Below are 13,126 nucleotides of genomic sequence, written 5' to 3'. Positions count from 1 at the left end.
CCATCCCTTTAAGCCCAACCAAGCTCCGCAGGGAGGCCAGGCTGGGAGCAATCCTAGCTCAGGGTCAGCCCCACAGGGGTGCTGAGCCCAGGCAGGATTCTCCCTCCCTGCAGTCCCTCTGCTCCTCGGAGAAGGGGAGCGGAGCCCCCGGGCAGAGCAGCCCCCCGGCCCCACACCCAGCCCTGCTCACTCTGCCTCCACCATGGGACTGAATAAGGAGAAACAGAAATAATTAGAAGAAGGAAAAAGAAAAGCAAAAAACCAAACCAAACCATTTCCTTGCAATGTTCAAACTTACAACTCCTATCCCAGGTGGTCTATAGAGACAAGCATGTTATGGGAGAAACAAGTCAATTGGAAACACAAGAGTGCTCGAGACTCTTTTAAAACAAAACAAAAAAAAAAAAAAAAGGGAAGAAAAATGTGCATGAACTCTCCCTCCCACCAAAGCAAATCCATTTCAGAAATTTGTTACCTTTCCACGATATTAACACACAAGAAACAAGGAATTAAACAGCATGAAAAACACCCAAACCACAGGCCGAGCTGGCACACGCTGTGTTCTGCACTCTCTCGGCAGGTTAGTGCTGGTTTGCAGGCAGGCCCAGGTACACACGGCCTAACCGGGGTAGGAACAGGGCTATCACCACCTGGAGCCCTCTCATCCAGGTGTGGAGACAACACCGTGTTACAACCTTTGTCTCCTGGGTAGTTTCCGAGTGGCCAGAAAAGTAGAGGAAATTTAGAAACAAAACAATAATGAAAAATCCCCACATTTTTCCTGTTTCTTTTCTTTTTAGTCTTTTTTTTTTTTTTTTTTTAAAAGAACCCAAACCATTCCAGCTAAGCTGTCTGCAATGGATTCAGCCCTGAATTAGTATTGGATCCAGATTGACACTCCCAAAAGTGGAGTTTCGGGGGCCCAGGCGACAGGGCAAATTTCAAACGCAATTTTCCAGCTGGCCACAAAAGGCTATTTAAAAATTTAGCTTGGAAACATTAAATTATTAAAAGCCTTCTCTCCATGTGCATGTGATTTAGTGAGCGTGAGACACGAGAGAGAGAGAAAGAGAGAGAGAAAGGAGTGCACACAGGAGCATGGCTCTGCATTGGACTGCAGATTAACGTGAGTGTAGGTGGGAGGCGCCTCCTCTGTCGATGGGATGGAAATGGGAACAGTTTGCTGGGATGTAACTTTTCTTTTTTTCCTCCCAACGGCATTTTTCTTTTTCTTTTTTAAAATTTATTTTAAATCGAGAAGGACCAGCCCTGCTCTCTCATTACCAAAAGGGCTTTTGCTGTGGAAAGATGTTAAACCGAAGCTACACACAAAATATTACAGGTCAGAGAGATTAAAATAAGAGAAAGTGGAGAGGCTGTTGGCCCAGGGGGTGGGAGAACATCGAGGGGACATGGAGCAGAAGCCAATCCCCTGTCATCTGTTCCCTGCTGCGGGGTGAAGGGGGCTCAGGGATGGCTGCTGGTGTCCCCAGCTCTGTGCCCAAGGAACCAGGGGCAAATTACTGCTGGCAGAGGGAAAAGCAGCTGGGACTGAGGGCAGCAGTGCCAATGCACCCTCCTGCTGCAATCTGGGGGCATCCAGGGACACAGAGGGGTCCTGCCCTCCTCTCACAGCCACAGCAGCAGCGCTGACAGCAGGGATGCTTTGGGAGGAAGGGCAATTCCCTCTGGGGCCGAAGGGATTCTCTGCGGGCCAACCTGGCACATTTTGGGGCGCGCTCTTTGACTCGGCCGTGGGTGAGCCAGCCCTGCAGGGATTCGGGGGCAGCGGGGACCCCCCGAGCTGGGGAGGGCTGGGATGGGCCGGGAGGAAGAGGAGGAGGAGGCTGAGTGCCGGTGAGCCGCTGTGCTCCCTACCTCTCACGTAAAGGTTAGCGGGGGACGAGTAGCGCACCCCGGCGCTGTTGCTGGCCACGCACTCGTACTTGCCCTGGTCCGTCTCCTCGCTGCTCTCGATCTGCAGCCCACCTGTAAGGGGACAAGACACGGCAGCACAGACACATCATCAGCCTCTGCTGGGGCTTTTTCCTCCCCCCGGGCTCACGCACGCCGGGACGGGAGCGCGGAGCCCCCGCGGACCCGACACGGTGAGAAAATGAAATTCTCCCTCTGTGGTGAGCGTTGCTCTTTGTCCTGAACTCATCAGCAAAGGCACCAAGTTTTTGTGGCTTCTGCAATGCAGGCGTTCTGCACCAGAACTCCCGAAATCAGCCTCAATAATCCATATTACTGTGATCCCCAGAAATCCATCAGCAGGCAGTTGACTTTCCCTTGCTCAATTTGAAGCAGTGACCATAAAAGTGAAAGGCTTTGTCACCCACTGCCTGGGGAATTTCTATCGCTGCTGCCTTTGTTTTGTGCCCAATACCTGCTCCTCAGGAAGCCTGCTGGAGATAAGAGCCCCTGTGAAAAGCACCTTATTGATAGTAAATATTCCCCAGGGAAAACCCTGTAAATACTGCATTGGAACTTCAAAATTGCCTGCATGGTTTACATCATCTGGGCCAAAAGGATTAAGGCTTTTCTTAAACTTGTATATTATTGCAGGCTACAAGAATATACCCAGAGCCCAAACTAAAGATTCCTGTCAGCAAATATGCAGAGAGATGCAGCATGGAACTACATGGAAGAAAATTGCCTCATTTACCTCAGAAGGCTTCATCCCTGCAAAACTCCAGTTAAAATACATACTACATAAATAATTCAACAGGCTCTCAAATGTTTTATGTATTAGGAGTACATGATTATACTACAGATATGGACAGAGCTCACATGTGGTAAGACTCTTAACTCCCATCTCTGGAAAAAAAAAAAAAACCCACCTAAATATGAAAACCAAACAATTCCAGCTCAGTGTAATAGTATTGATAAAATCTTAAGTGAGAGGAGTGCAAATGAGATCATTGTTGGTTGCAGATAGAGCCTTTTCAGGAAGGAAAAAGCAGTGTGCTCACAGAGGAGGACACAGAGCTCACATTCCTCTGCGTGTGCGTGGGTGGGAATGATGCTGGTGGGGGGACGTGGGGCTGGGAGAGCATTGGGGACAAGGCTGGGGTGTGAGTGCAATTCCCCACAGCATCCCCTGTGCCTGGGGGCTCTCCCAAAGGCAGAACAGAGGGAATTAAACCCCCAAAAACCCCACCCAGAGCAGTAAACCAAACAAAACCCATTCCAAAAGAATCTGCGGGTATTTCAGCACAACAGGAGTTAAAACCCAGACTGGCTGGAGCTTCCCACTGGGCACCCAGCTGAGCATTTTTCATATGGAATTACAGCTCCAGCTCTGCTGTTGGAGAGCTCCACTTGGGTGGAAAGCTGCTGGTGAGTTTTCCCAGAAATTTCTGTTAATTTGGACAAATCTGTGGGTTGTTTCCATCGGTTCCTGATCCATTTTCTGTGCTGCTCATGAGCATCACTGGTCTGAGAGTACCCAGGGGAGGTGAAGCCTCACCCCAGAGCAGGAAGGGAACCAAGGACTGCAGGGAGCAGCTTTCCCTGGGGAACAGGGACTCACCCCTCCCTCCCTGCCCACTCCTCACCCCTGCTGGTCAAGGCAATGGCAGAAATGAGGCTGCAGAGAGGGTGAGGAGTGTTCAGCACTCGTCAGGAGCCAACGGACACGATGTGTGAAAACGTAAATCTCACCTACAGCACCTCCTGTTGCTTTTACCAGCAGAGAATTATGGAATTCTAAATGTGCCAGTGGAGATAAAAACCAAAGCAGGGTCTTCCAAGGGGTGCACACCCAACCCCTCCTGCCTTTCAGCTTGAGGTCAATTTTGGACTCCATTAAAGAGACAGTGCAGAAGCTACTTACCGTGGATCCTTCCCAGAGAAACCTAAGGGTAAGAGAGTGGGGAGGAAGTGGAAAGAGGCTCTGGAGCCAAACAAATGAGTGGGCTGAGATGGTAAGTGCTGAAGATCTGCCTGAGCAAAGGACTGGAAAACTCCCATCACCATCAGCAGCTCGGGAGCACTTTGCACCAATCAAGAGAAAGTCCTAAGTATTTACCAAGCTTTGAGAGCATTTAATGCTCGAGATAAACTTCAGTCCTTCATAGTCCTGGAGAGATTAGCTCTTAAAACTCTGCCATAAATCTGAGGCAGCGCAGCCGGAGACGTTATTAGAATAACAGGATCAGTATTACTGTGCACCCAGCAAACAAAAAAGGACATTATAACCATAGATAAAATAAAGACAGGTATAAAAAAGAAATATCCAGAGGTGAAGCAGGACAAGGAAACGTAACAACAACACGGATCTGTACTGAGCAGAGGGCAATGAAACGGGATCTGTGTGGAGAGAAGTGTTTGGAGAGTGGGTGAGTGAGTGAGCTGGGGGTGTCTTACCTCGGATCGGTGTACCTTCTGCAAAGAAAACAAAGAAAATGAGTGAAATGACTGCAAAACCCCAAACACCTGCACTGCCCGTGGGAAAAGGACCTGAGGCAAGGAAGACAGTTCCCAGTAGGAAACTTCTTGGTCTGTCTCAAATTACAGGGCACTGAAGAGGGCTTGGGATACTTTAGTGGGGTGTCCTTTCCAGCAGCCCAATCCAGCTGGCTGTTTGCAGAGCCTCCCATGGCTCTTGGCTTCAAAAGGCCTCAGACTGGCTCCATTTTGGTGCAGGAATGTCAAGAAACCCCTCAGGCTCTCAGCTAACATCCCTATCTGCTACTCACTGAACCCATTTACCTTCCCCACTCCTGGGGACACAGGGCTGTGCTAGCCCAGGCAGGGAGAGGGACATGTGGGCACCTTGCAGCACGTTAATCTGCAGGTTTGGTCCCACCTTGGCAAGCCCCAAACTTCAGCTCTTGGCCCAGATGTGTGAGCTCAGTGCATGTGCTGCTCAGGACCTCTGGCCATCCCTCAGGGTGGGCACTCAAGAGGTGACAGGGCTACCTGGAACCTCCCGCAGTGGCTCTGGAGCCACCCTGATGTCAGTGTGGAGAGAAGAGCCCTGCTGCTCTTGCCTGCTGGGTTATTTTATTCCAAGCCTGCTGGCTGCCTCTCCTTTGGGTTATTTCATTCCAAGCCTGCTGGCTGCCTCTCCCCTGGGTTATTTCATTCCAACCCCTCCTGCTGTCTGTCAGTGCCCAGCCCCGGGCAGGGCTCCCAGGTGGGAGGGAGGGAGTGACCATCAGGGTAAAACCCCTGTCCCCCACCTGGGCTGGCAAGCAAACCATCTTCCTTTGAAAACACGGCAGGTCCTTTTGCTCACAGTGGCATTGAGAACTTATCAGAGAAGGGGGTTTAGCTGGTGGGTTTTTTACCCCAATCCTGAGAACAGGGCAGATCCCGCAGGGCCAAGTTCTGCCTCTCGCCAGGGAGGGAAGCACGAGCTCCTCTGCAGTGGTGACACCGCTGCCACCCTGCAGCGCTGCCAGCCAGGGCTGCAGAGCACCTTAAATGACAAACACCAGCCTCTCACCTCTCCTCTCCCCTAGGGAGGAACAGCAGAGCTGTGATCCTGATTTACACACGGGGATAGCTGAGGTAGAGGTGAAGCAACTTGCCCAAGGTCACGGAGGGAAGACTGGCAGAGGCAGGAACAGGAGTCAAAGTCTCCCCCGTGCCAATCTTCTGCCTTAATCACCAAAAACCCCTTCCCTCCTTATCCTTCAGCCCTGCTCATCCTTCTGCTGCGGTTCAATCCTCCATTCTCAGGATAGGAGGTAAAAATATACAGATACTAAGTAGAGTTCACCTTTATTTTTCAAAGGAGCTAAGGGAACAGAGGCATTATAGTGTTAGGGATTAGACTCTAGTTAGACTCAGCTTCTAGTTATGAGGTTAGGTTATTAGCTAGAGAAAAGTTAGCATCTAGTTAGGGTTAGGAACTAGCTAAGGTTAATGAAGCAGGTTGTTAGCTCTCAGGACAAAGGTTGGAGAGACAGCGCTTGGAAGAGGTGGGGGAGCATGGCCTTGGGCAGACCCCCACCCAGGAGGTGGCAGGAAGGTTTAAAAAGCAAGAGAGAGAGAGAAAGCAGCAAAAGGTTATAGATCAATTCAGTGGAAATAAAAACAGCCTCTGATACATCCTGCTGTCTCAAAACTGGAGTGAAAATCTGCCATCTGTGGCACCAATATGGAACAAGGCTAATGGGGAGAGGCTAGAGAAGGGGAAGAGATCCCAACATCACCCATGGCTCAAAAGCTTCTCTGGCCTTGGCTAAGCCTGGCAGTTTCCTGCACAAAATTCACTCTAATTGACAGCAGAAACATGCTGGGAGTTCAAGCTGTGCAAGCCCAGGCACAGGATCAGCATTGCCCTGGTGTCACTGCAGGCTGTCACTCCCTGAGCCCCTGGGATGGGGCTGCCAGAGCTCTGGGGACAGCCTGGCCTGGGCACAGCTCTGGGGGAGCAGGCAGTGCCACCCAGCTCTAACCTGGCACACAGGGAGGGGCAGGACAGCTCTGGGATGAGCCCCACACCAGAACTGGGGTGAAATGGGCTCGGGCAGCACTTTGGGCGGGGTGCAGACACAGATGGGAGATTTTCACTGCTGGAGTTTCACATCTAACCAGCTTCACGGTCAACACAGGGGCAGCAGGAGGGTGCTGGAAGAGGATGTGCACTGGATTAATTATTCTGAGGGACTCTGAGAGGCCCTGGAGGGTTTGGTATGGGGGTGCAGGGCAGGCAGTCCATACCTGGTGTGCTGTACAGGGCAGGAGCACCTGCACGAGGCTGCCAGGTCTGGGGCACAGTGAGGGCACCTTTGCAGGACTACAGAGGAACAGCTCCCACTGGATGCTGACTTTGGGAGTGAAAAGCTGGTTCTGAGATGCTCCCTGCAGCCTTTTCACACTGCCTTGCACAGCCTCCCTGGATCTCCAGATCTGCCTATCTAGGGCACATTTTGAGGCTGCGTGAGGCCAGATGGCCAGCCCAGGGTTCAGCAGCAGAGGCAAAAGGCAGATGAAAGGCCTTGCCTCTGGATTGTAAAGGCCCAGGATGGTGCCAGGCAGAAGTCCCTGTGCAGGTGTCCCCCTCTGTCACTGGGGTCTGCTCTCCCACAGGCTGAGCTGCCCACGGCTCCCCTGAGCCTGGGGAAGAGGAGAGGAGAGGAGAGGAGAGGAGAGGAGAGGAGAGGAGAGGAGAGGAGAGGAGAGGAGAGGAGAGGAGAGGAGAGGAGAGGAGAGGAGAGGAGAGGAGAGGAGAGGAGAGGAGAGGAGAGGAGAGGAGAGGAGAGGAGAGGAGAGGAGAGGAGAGGAGAGGAGAGGAGAGGAGAGGAGAGGAGAGGAGAGGACAAGCAGCATTGCCATGGCAATGGCAGGAAACACGTCCCCACCTTCTGTCAGCCACGTGTGGCAACATGTGTGTGCTGGGCTCTGTCCCCAGGGCTGCAGCAGCTCCTCTGCTCCACACAAGCAGCATCCCTGCACTCTGCAGGGTGGCAGAGCTGCAGCCCCACATCCCTGGGACCAAAATGGACTTGGCAGGGACAGCGACACGAGCAGGTCCTGCCTTTTGGGGCTCTTCCCTTCCTCAACCCTTCCCCTCTGGCCTGTGATTTACAGCTTCACTCTGGAAATGCTGCGCTGTCGCAGACATCTTTTATGGAAAATCCTTTCGTTAGGATTTTTCCTCCTGAGAAGCTGAGAGGCCTCAGGAACAAAATGTAAGCAATGGTTATCTGCTGCTGTGGAATGCAACATGTAAATCTTTGATTAGCTCATGTTAGTTGTTTCTGATTAATGGCCAATCACAGTCAGCTGGCTCAGACAGAAAGCTGAGCCACAAACCTTTGTTATTTATTCCATTCTTTTTCTATTCTTAGCCAGCCTTCTGATGAAATCCTTTCTTCTATTCTTTTAGTATAGTTTTAATATAATATATATATTATAATAAAATAATAAATCAAACCTTCTGAAGCATGGAGTCAGATCCTCATCTCTTCCCTCATCCTCAGACCCCTGCAAACACCATCACACTGCACCCCCTATTCCTATTCTTCCTCCTCAAAATGCCAATAACCCTGTTAGATGTGAAACTCCAGGACCTCCTGCAGGTGTGAACACAATTATCACAGTTCCAGGGTACAAGCTATTGTGTAATTGGGGAATTCCAGGACAACTGTTGCTAAGATACCACAAAAAAAAAATCTATCCAATGTTAGGAGGTTGATATTTAGCTGTTATCTCTTTATACAGATAAATTAATTAGAATTAGTATTACTAGTCTTTTTTTTTTTTTTGTAGCCTGCAATACCCCTGCAGAAATTAATTTAGAGGGCAGAACATCCCTACTGAAAGAGTTAGTAGAAGAAATGCAGAGCATGCCTCTCAAGAAGCTGTTACAAAGGAATTAGTTTAAAGGGCAAGGGTTACAAATCTGCACGTTAGCAGGTTTGGGGTTTTTTGGTTTGATTTTAAAAAAATTTTTTAATTGAACAAACTTACCAAAAGTCTCTGAATGTTAAATAAAAAGTGAAAAAAAAAAGAAAAGAAAAGCTTGTTATAGCCAGTTATTTAGCAAACAGAAGACACACACAAGACACAAAAGGTTTTAGTGTTTGAGTGCTGAGGAAGGTGCTGAAGGCTGCCTCCCGTGTCCCCCCTAGATGGCAGCTGAGCAGAGGACATTGCCTTTGCCTTCTGCTTTAAATGTCCCAAGATAAGCAGAAATATCCATTTTCCAAGGCCACTTAAACTCTTGTCCAAGCTGGATCTCTAAGGCTGAGATGTCCATGATGTCTGAGAGAAGCAGGAGCCCAGCCAGAGCTCCTTCCCATTCTCTGGCTGACAACTGAGCCTTGCACTCAGCCCAAGCCCCCAAGCACGAAAAGATTTCCAACTGCTTGGCAATTTGATCTGGAGATGGAAAGGGGAAGCAGAAACGCCCACTAGAGAAAAGCCACTGTGGTTAATGATGTGTCACCCTGCCCTGATCAGAGTGAAGATCCACATTCCACAGGGGCTCCTGGCATGGTGGCACCGTAATGGCCATGCTCTCAGAGGTCTGTTTGTACTGCCAGCCAAACATTCAGATTTAACACAAATGAGAAGCAAACCCCATCCCACAATCTCCTCGTCTGACATTTCACTTGTTCCCTTTAATGAGCTCATTTGTGTATCTGCCACTAACTTATAATTGATAAAAATCCAGCTCCTCACACTCCCTGTCCTCCAGCAGCACGGCTGTTATCCTGGTGGCTTCATGGCCAGGGGGAATCTGGGTGTCTGTCTGTCCTGTCCCAGCCATACACAGAGGGAACAGTCACTAAATCCCAGCCTGGTTGGGGTTGGATTGGATTAAATCCCACCCAGTGTCACCTCTGCCATGGTGTTCCACCTCCCAGTGCTCCAAGCCCCAGTGTCCCAGCCTGTTTTGGGTTGGAAGGGACCTTAAACCCACCCAATTCCATTCCCTGCCATGGCAGGGACACCTTCCAGACTGCTCCAAGCCCTGTCCAACCTGGCCTTGGGCATTCCAGAGATCCACAGCTGCTCTGGGCACCTCTGCCCACCCTCACAGGGACAACTTCTCCCTAAATCGTCCTAAACCTGCTAGCAGGAGGTGTTTTGGCAGCTGTGATGTATCTGCAGAGCTGCTCCTCCCTGAGCTCTGTCAAGACACCCTGCCCTGGTGCCACTGGGCACCCCAAGGACCTTGAACAGAGTCCCACTGGTGGGGGACAGACTCTGGTGCCATCAGCAGTGTCCTGGAGCACCCCCAGTGCCCTGCTGTGTGCTGGCGCCACTCTTCTGCCAGCAGAGTTTGTTTTCTGGAAAGATGAAGGTATTAAATGAAGGTCTGACCTCAGCAGCTCAAGCAGAGCTCGCCTCACTCAAATCCCACCCCCAAATCTGCCCTGACTCCCTTGCACAGACACAAGCACTGACACTGTGCTCATTAACGACCCTAATGTTGATATTCTGCACTTCTGCAGGCCTTTCTTTGCACAAGGTTTGGAAGGCCACGGAAGCAGATGGAACTGGAGAGCTGGGAAGCCCTGGCTGCCCAAGGATCTGCACTCCCTGACACACAGGCAACAGGTTTGTGCCCTGCAGACTACAGGGATGCTTCAGGGCTCCACCAGTTTACTAATTTAAAGCAGCTGTAAATGAGATTAAATCTCAGCAGGTATCTTCTATTTATCAGAGGGGTCAAGGGTTCACTCTGAGGTTAATAAATTCACTGGAATAAAAAGGCAGCACTCAGGTGGCTTCAAGGAAAACACCAGATCAAACCCAGCTAAAGAGTAAAGGCATTCTAGCAAGATGATGAATGTATTAAAAATAATCTGCCTGTGCATTACTCACACTTCAGATCATGGTCACAGAGCATAATATAATTCTAGTTTACCTCTCATTATTTATGCTGAGTGATTTTTTTTTATTTGCATTTGCCTCAGCTGTTATGATAAAACAGGGAGGTCAATCTCATCTGCGTTCGTGGGATTCAACAAGCCATTCTAATTCAACAAAGCAGTTTAAGGATCTGCTTGTGACTTTGCTTCACTGAACAAGGAGGCATTTATGCAGGTGTGTAAAAGCTACATTAAACTGCAGCTATGCTGAAGCTTTTCCACCAGTGGCTCACAGAACTTTGTGTAGAATCTTTGCCAAACAGGGCAAGAGGAAAGCCAGGTGTTTCCATGCCTTGCTGTGCAGATCCAGCAGGAATCAGAACTGATTCTCCAGGGCCAGCAGAGATCTGGGCAGGAGCAGGTGGTTTTCACTTTACTAAAGAACTTGTGAAAGGTCTAACATGAACAAATCAGCTCCAGTTGCCTCACCAAAGCCTCTGCTTTCCCTCTGCTTACAACAATGCTTTTCTTTTGCCAAAGAATCCTTGAAAATGAACCATGGACACCTTTCCTCTAGGCTGGGTCAAAGCAGTCAGCCCCAGCAGTTTGTGAAAAGGATTATTTCTTGGGTTAGTTTTTGTCAAAAGGTAGAACTTGCAAAACTTGTTTCATTTCTGCAGCTATCAATGGAAGTGTTTTATCAGTAGTACTCAAAAATAAGTCCACCTATGCCCTCCTTGCACACACTCTCACACAGAGAACTGGCAGATTTAACAAGTACAAAAACAGCTCCTGAAACGTGAATATTAAGAGATGTCACGTTGCCACACACACAAAAAACAGCAAACAGAAAACAAACAAGAGAGACAGATGGACAAGCAGATGGGGAAAGATGGAAAACTGACAAGAGCCACGGAGCTGGGGTACATCTGTTGGTGGAGATGGACTCCATGGGCAGAGGCACCGAGGGGTCACTCCAGAACATTCCCAAGAGCTCTCCAGGTGATGCTGGGGACATCCTGCAGGAGCTGTTCTTCACCACCAGCTCTGAGGGGCTCTGCTCACACTCACACCATCGTGCTGGACAGCCAGAGGCTGCCTGAGCCCCTGCACCAGGTGTGTGTGGCCTGAAAAGCCGTGTCTGCCAGGGTGGTTCTGTGTTCCTTTGCCAGTTGTTGCTCTGAGGAGCAAACCCCAGCCCCAGGCAGGCCCCAGCTTCCCCTGAGTGCTGTGATCCAGGGAACTCATCTGGATGGGCTCCCCTGCTGTCATTCCCTTCACACCAACTGGGCAGCAGAGAAGACCAGGAGGGCTCAAAGCGGAAACTCCAACCCCTCTTGGTGTAAAAACCCAAAAAACTCAAACCCCCCAATCCACAGCAGCGGGGCCTGCATCTCTCAGCCCTCCCCTCTGCTTCAGCCATGATATTTTTCTGAAAAATCCTTTCCTTAGGATTTTTTTCTCCTGAGAAGCTGAGAGGCCTCAGGAACAAAATGCAAACATTGGTTATCTGCTGCTGTTGAATGCAACAGGTGCATCTGTGATTAGCTCATGTGGTTGTTTCTAATCAATGGCCAGTCACAGTCAGCTGGCTCAGACAGAGAGTCTGAGCCACAAACCTTTGTTATCATTCCTTCTTTTTCTATTCTTAGCCAGCCTTCTGATGAAATCCTTTCTTCTATTCTTTTAGTATAGTTTTAATATAACATATATCATAAAATAATAAATCAAGCCTTCTGAAACATCTGACGAGGAGCCAGATGGTCACTCTAACACCCCTGCCAACACCACCACAAGTCCCCTCAGGTCTATATCAGCTCTCACTCCTGCAGGGTGAGCCCTTACCTGATCTCAGCTGTTTTATCCTGCCGTTGCTGGCGCTGGGGTCCACGGGCAGGAAATCCTTGAACCAGGTGATCTCGGGGTCGGGGTTGCCGCTGGCCGCACACAGCATCGTGGCCGTCCGCGTGCGCTCCACCACCTTCAGCTGCGGCCCCATGTCGATGTTGGGGAAGCCAGGGGGTAGCTGGTCCTCTGTGGGATGGAGAATGAAGGGAAGGGATTCAGCAGGGTGCAGCGGAACAGCCCAAGGAAAGCAGCACTGCCCCGTGCAGTGTCTGGGAAACACTGAGTGCTCCAAGATGGAAAAGGCGCGGCGCGGTAAGATTCATCAGCTTGTGCATTTTGGGGGATTATTTCAGTGTCCCACGGGATTCTACATTAGCCAGGGGGTAGCTGGTCCTCTGTGGGATGGAGAATAAAGGGAAGGTATTCAGCAGGGTGCAGTGGAACAGCCCAAGGAAAGCAGCACTGCAGCAAGCTCAAACACTGAGTGCTCCAAGATGGAAAACGCGCGGCGCGGTAAGATTCACCAGCTTGTGCATTTTGGGGGATTATTTCAGTGTCCCACAGGATTCTACATTCAAGTGTACATTCTACATTAAGCCAGGGGGTAGCTGGTCCTCTGTGGGATGGAGAATAAAGGGAAGGGATTCAGCAGGGTGCAGTGGAACAGCCCAAGGAAAGCAGCACTGCCCTGTGCAGTGCCTTGGAAACACTGAGTGCTCCAAGATGGAAAACACAAGATTCACCAGCTTGTGCATTTTGGGGGATTATTTCAGTGTCCCACGGGATTCTACATTTAAGTGAAACCTTTTAAAACCCTTTGGGGAATGCAGAATGGAATTAGAGAGCCATTAAGGTTGGAAAAGGCCTCCCAGATCCACCATGTCCTCAAGTGCCACGTCAACTCATTTTTTGAACACATCCAGGGATGGTGACTCCACCAGGCAGCCTGTTCTATGTTTATTCATATCTGTGTTCTATGTTTATTCCCTTTCTCAGTG

The 13,126-nt window shown here is 50.0% G+C and overlaps 1 protein-coding gene across 1 annotated transcript in view; it reads right to left on the bottom strand.

Moving 5' to 3' along the window:
* Positions 1-13,126, bottom strand: part of PTPRS (protein tyrosine phosphatase receptor type S) — a 128,460-nt gene that overhangs the window by 56,253 nt on the left and 59,081 nt on the right. Inside the window, exons 5-6 of the mRNA XM_074528550.1 lie at positions 12,126-12,314; positions 1,879-1,989 (exon numbers count right to left, since the gene is read on the bottom strand). Coding sequence (XP_074384651.1) covers positions 1,879-1,989; positions 12,126-12,314 — 300 coding nt within the window. The remainder of the gene's footprint in view (positions 1-1,878; positions 1,990-12,125; positions 12,315-13,126) is intronic.

This window comes from Zonotrichia albicollis, chromosome 29 (assembly GCF_047830755.1).
Source record: "Zonotrichia albicollis isolate bZonAlb1 chromosome 29, bZonAlb1.hap1, whole genome shotgun sequence".
Lineage (NCBI taxonomy): Eukaryota > Metazoa > Chordata > Aves > Passeriformes > Passerellidae > Zonotrichia > Zonotrichia albicollis.
The sequence above is the reverse complement of the archived record's forward strand: the minus strand, read 5'-3'. Positions and strand labels throughout refer to the sequence as shown.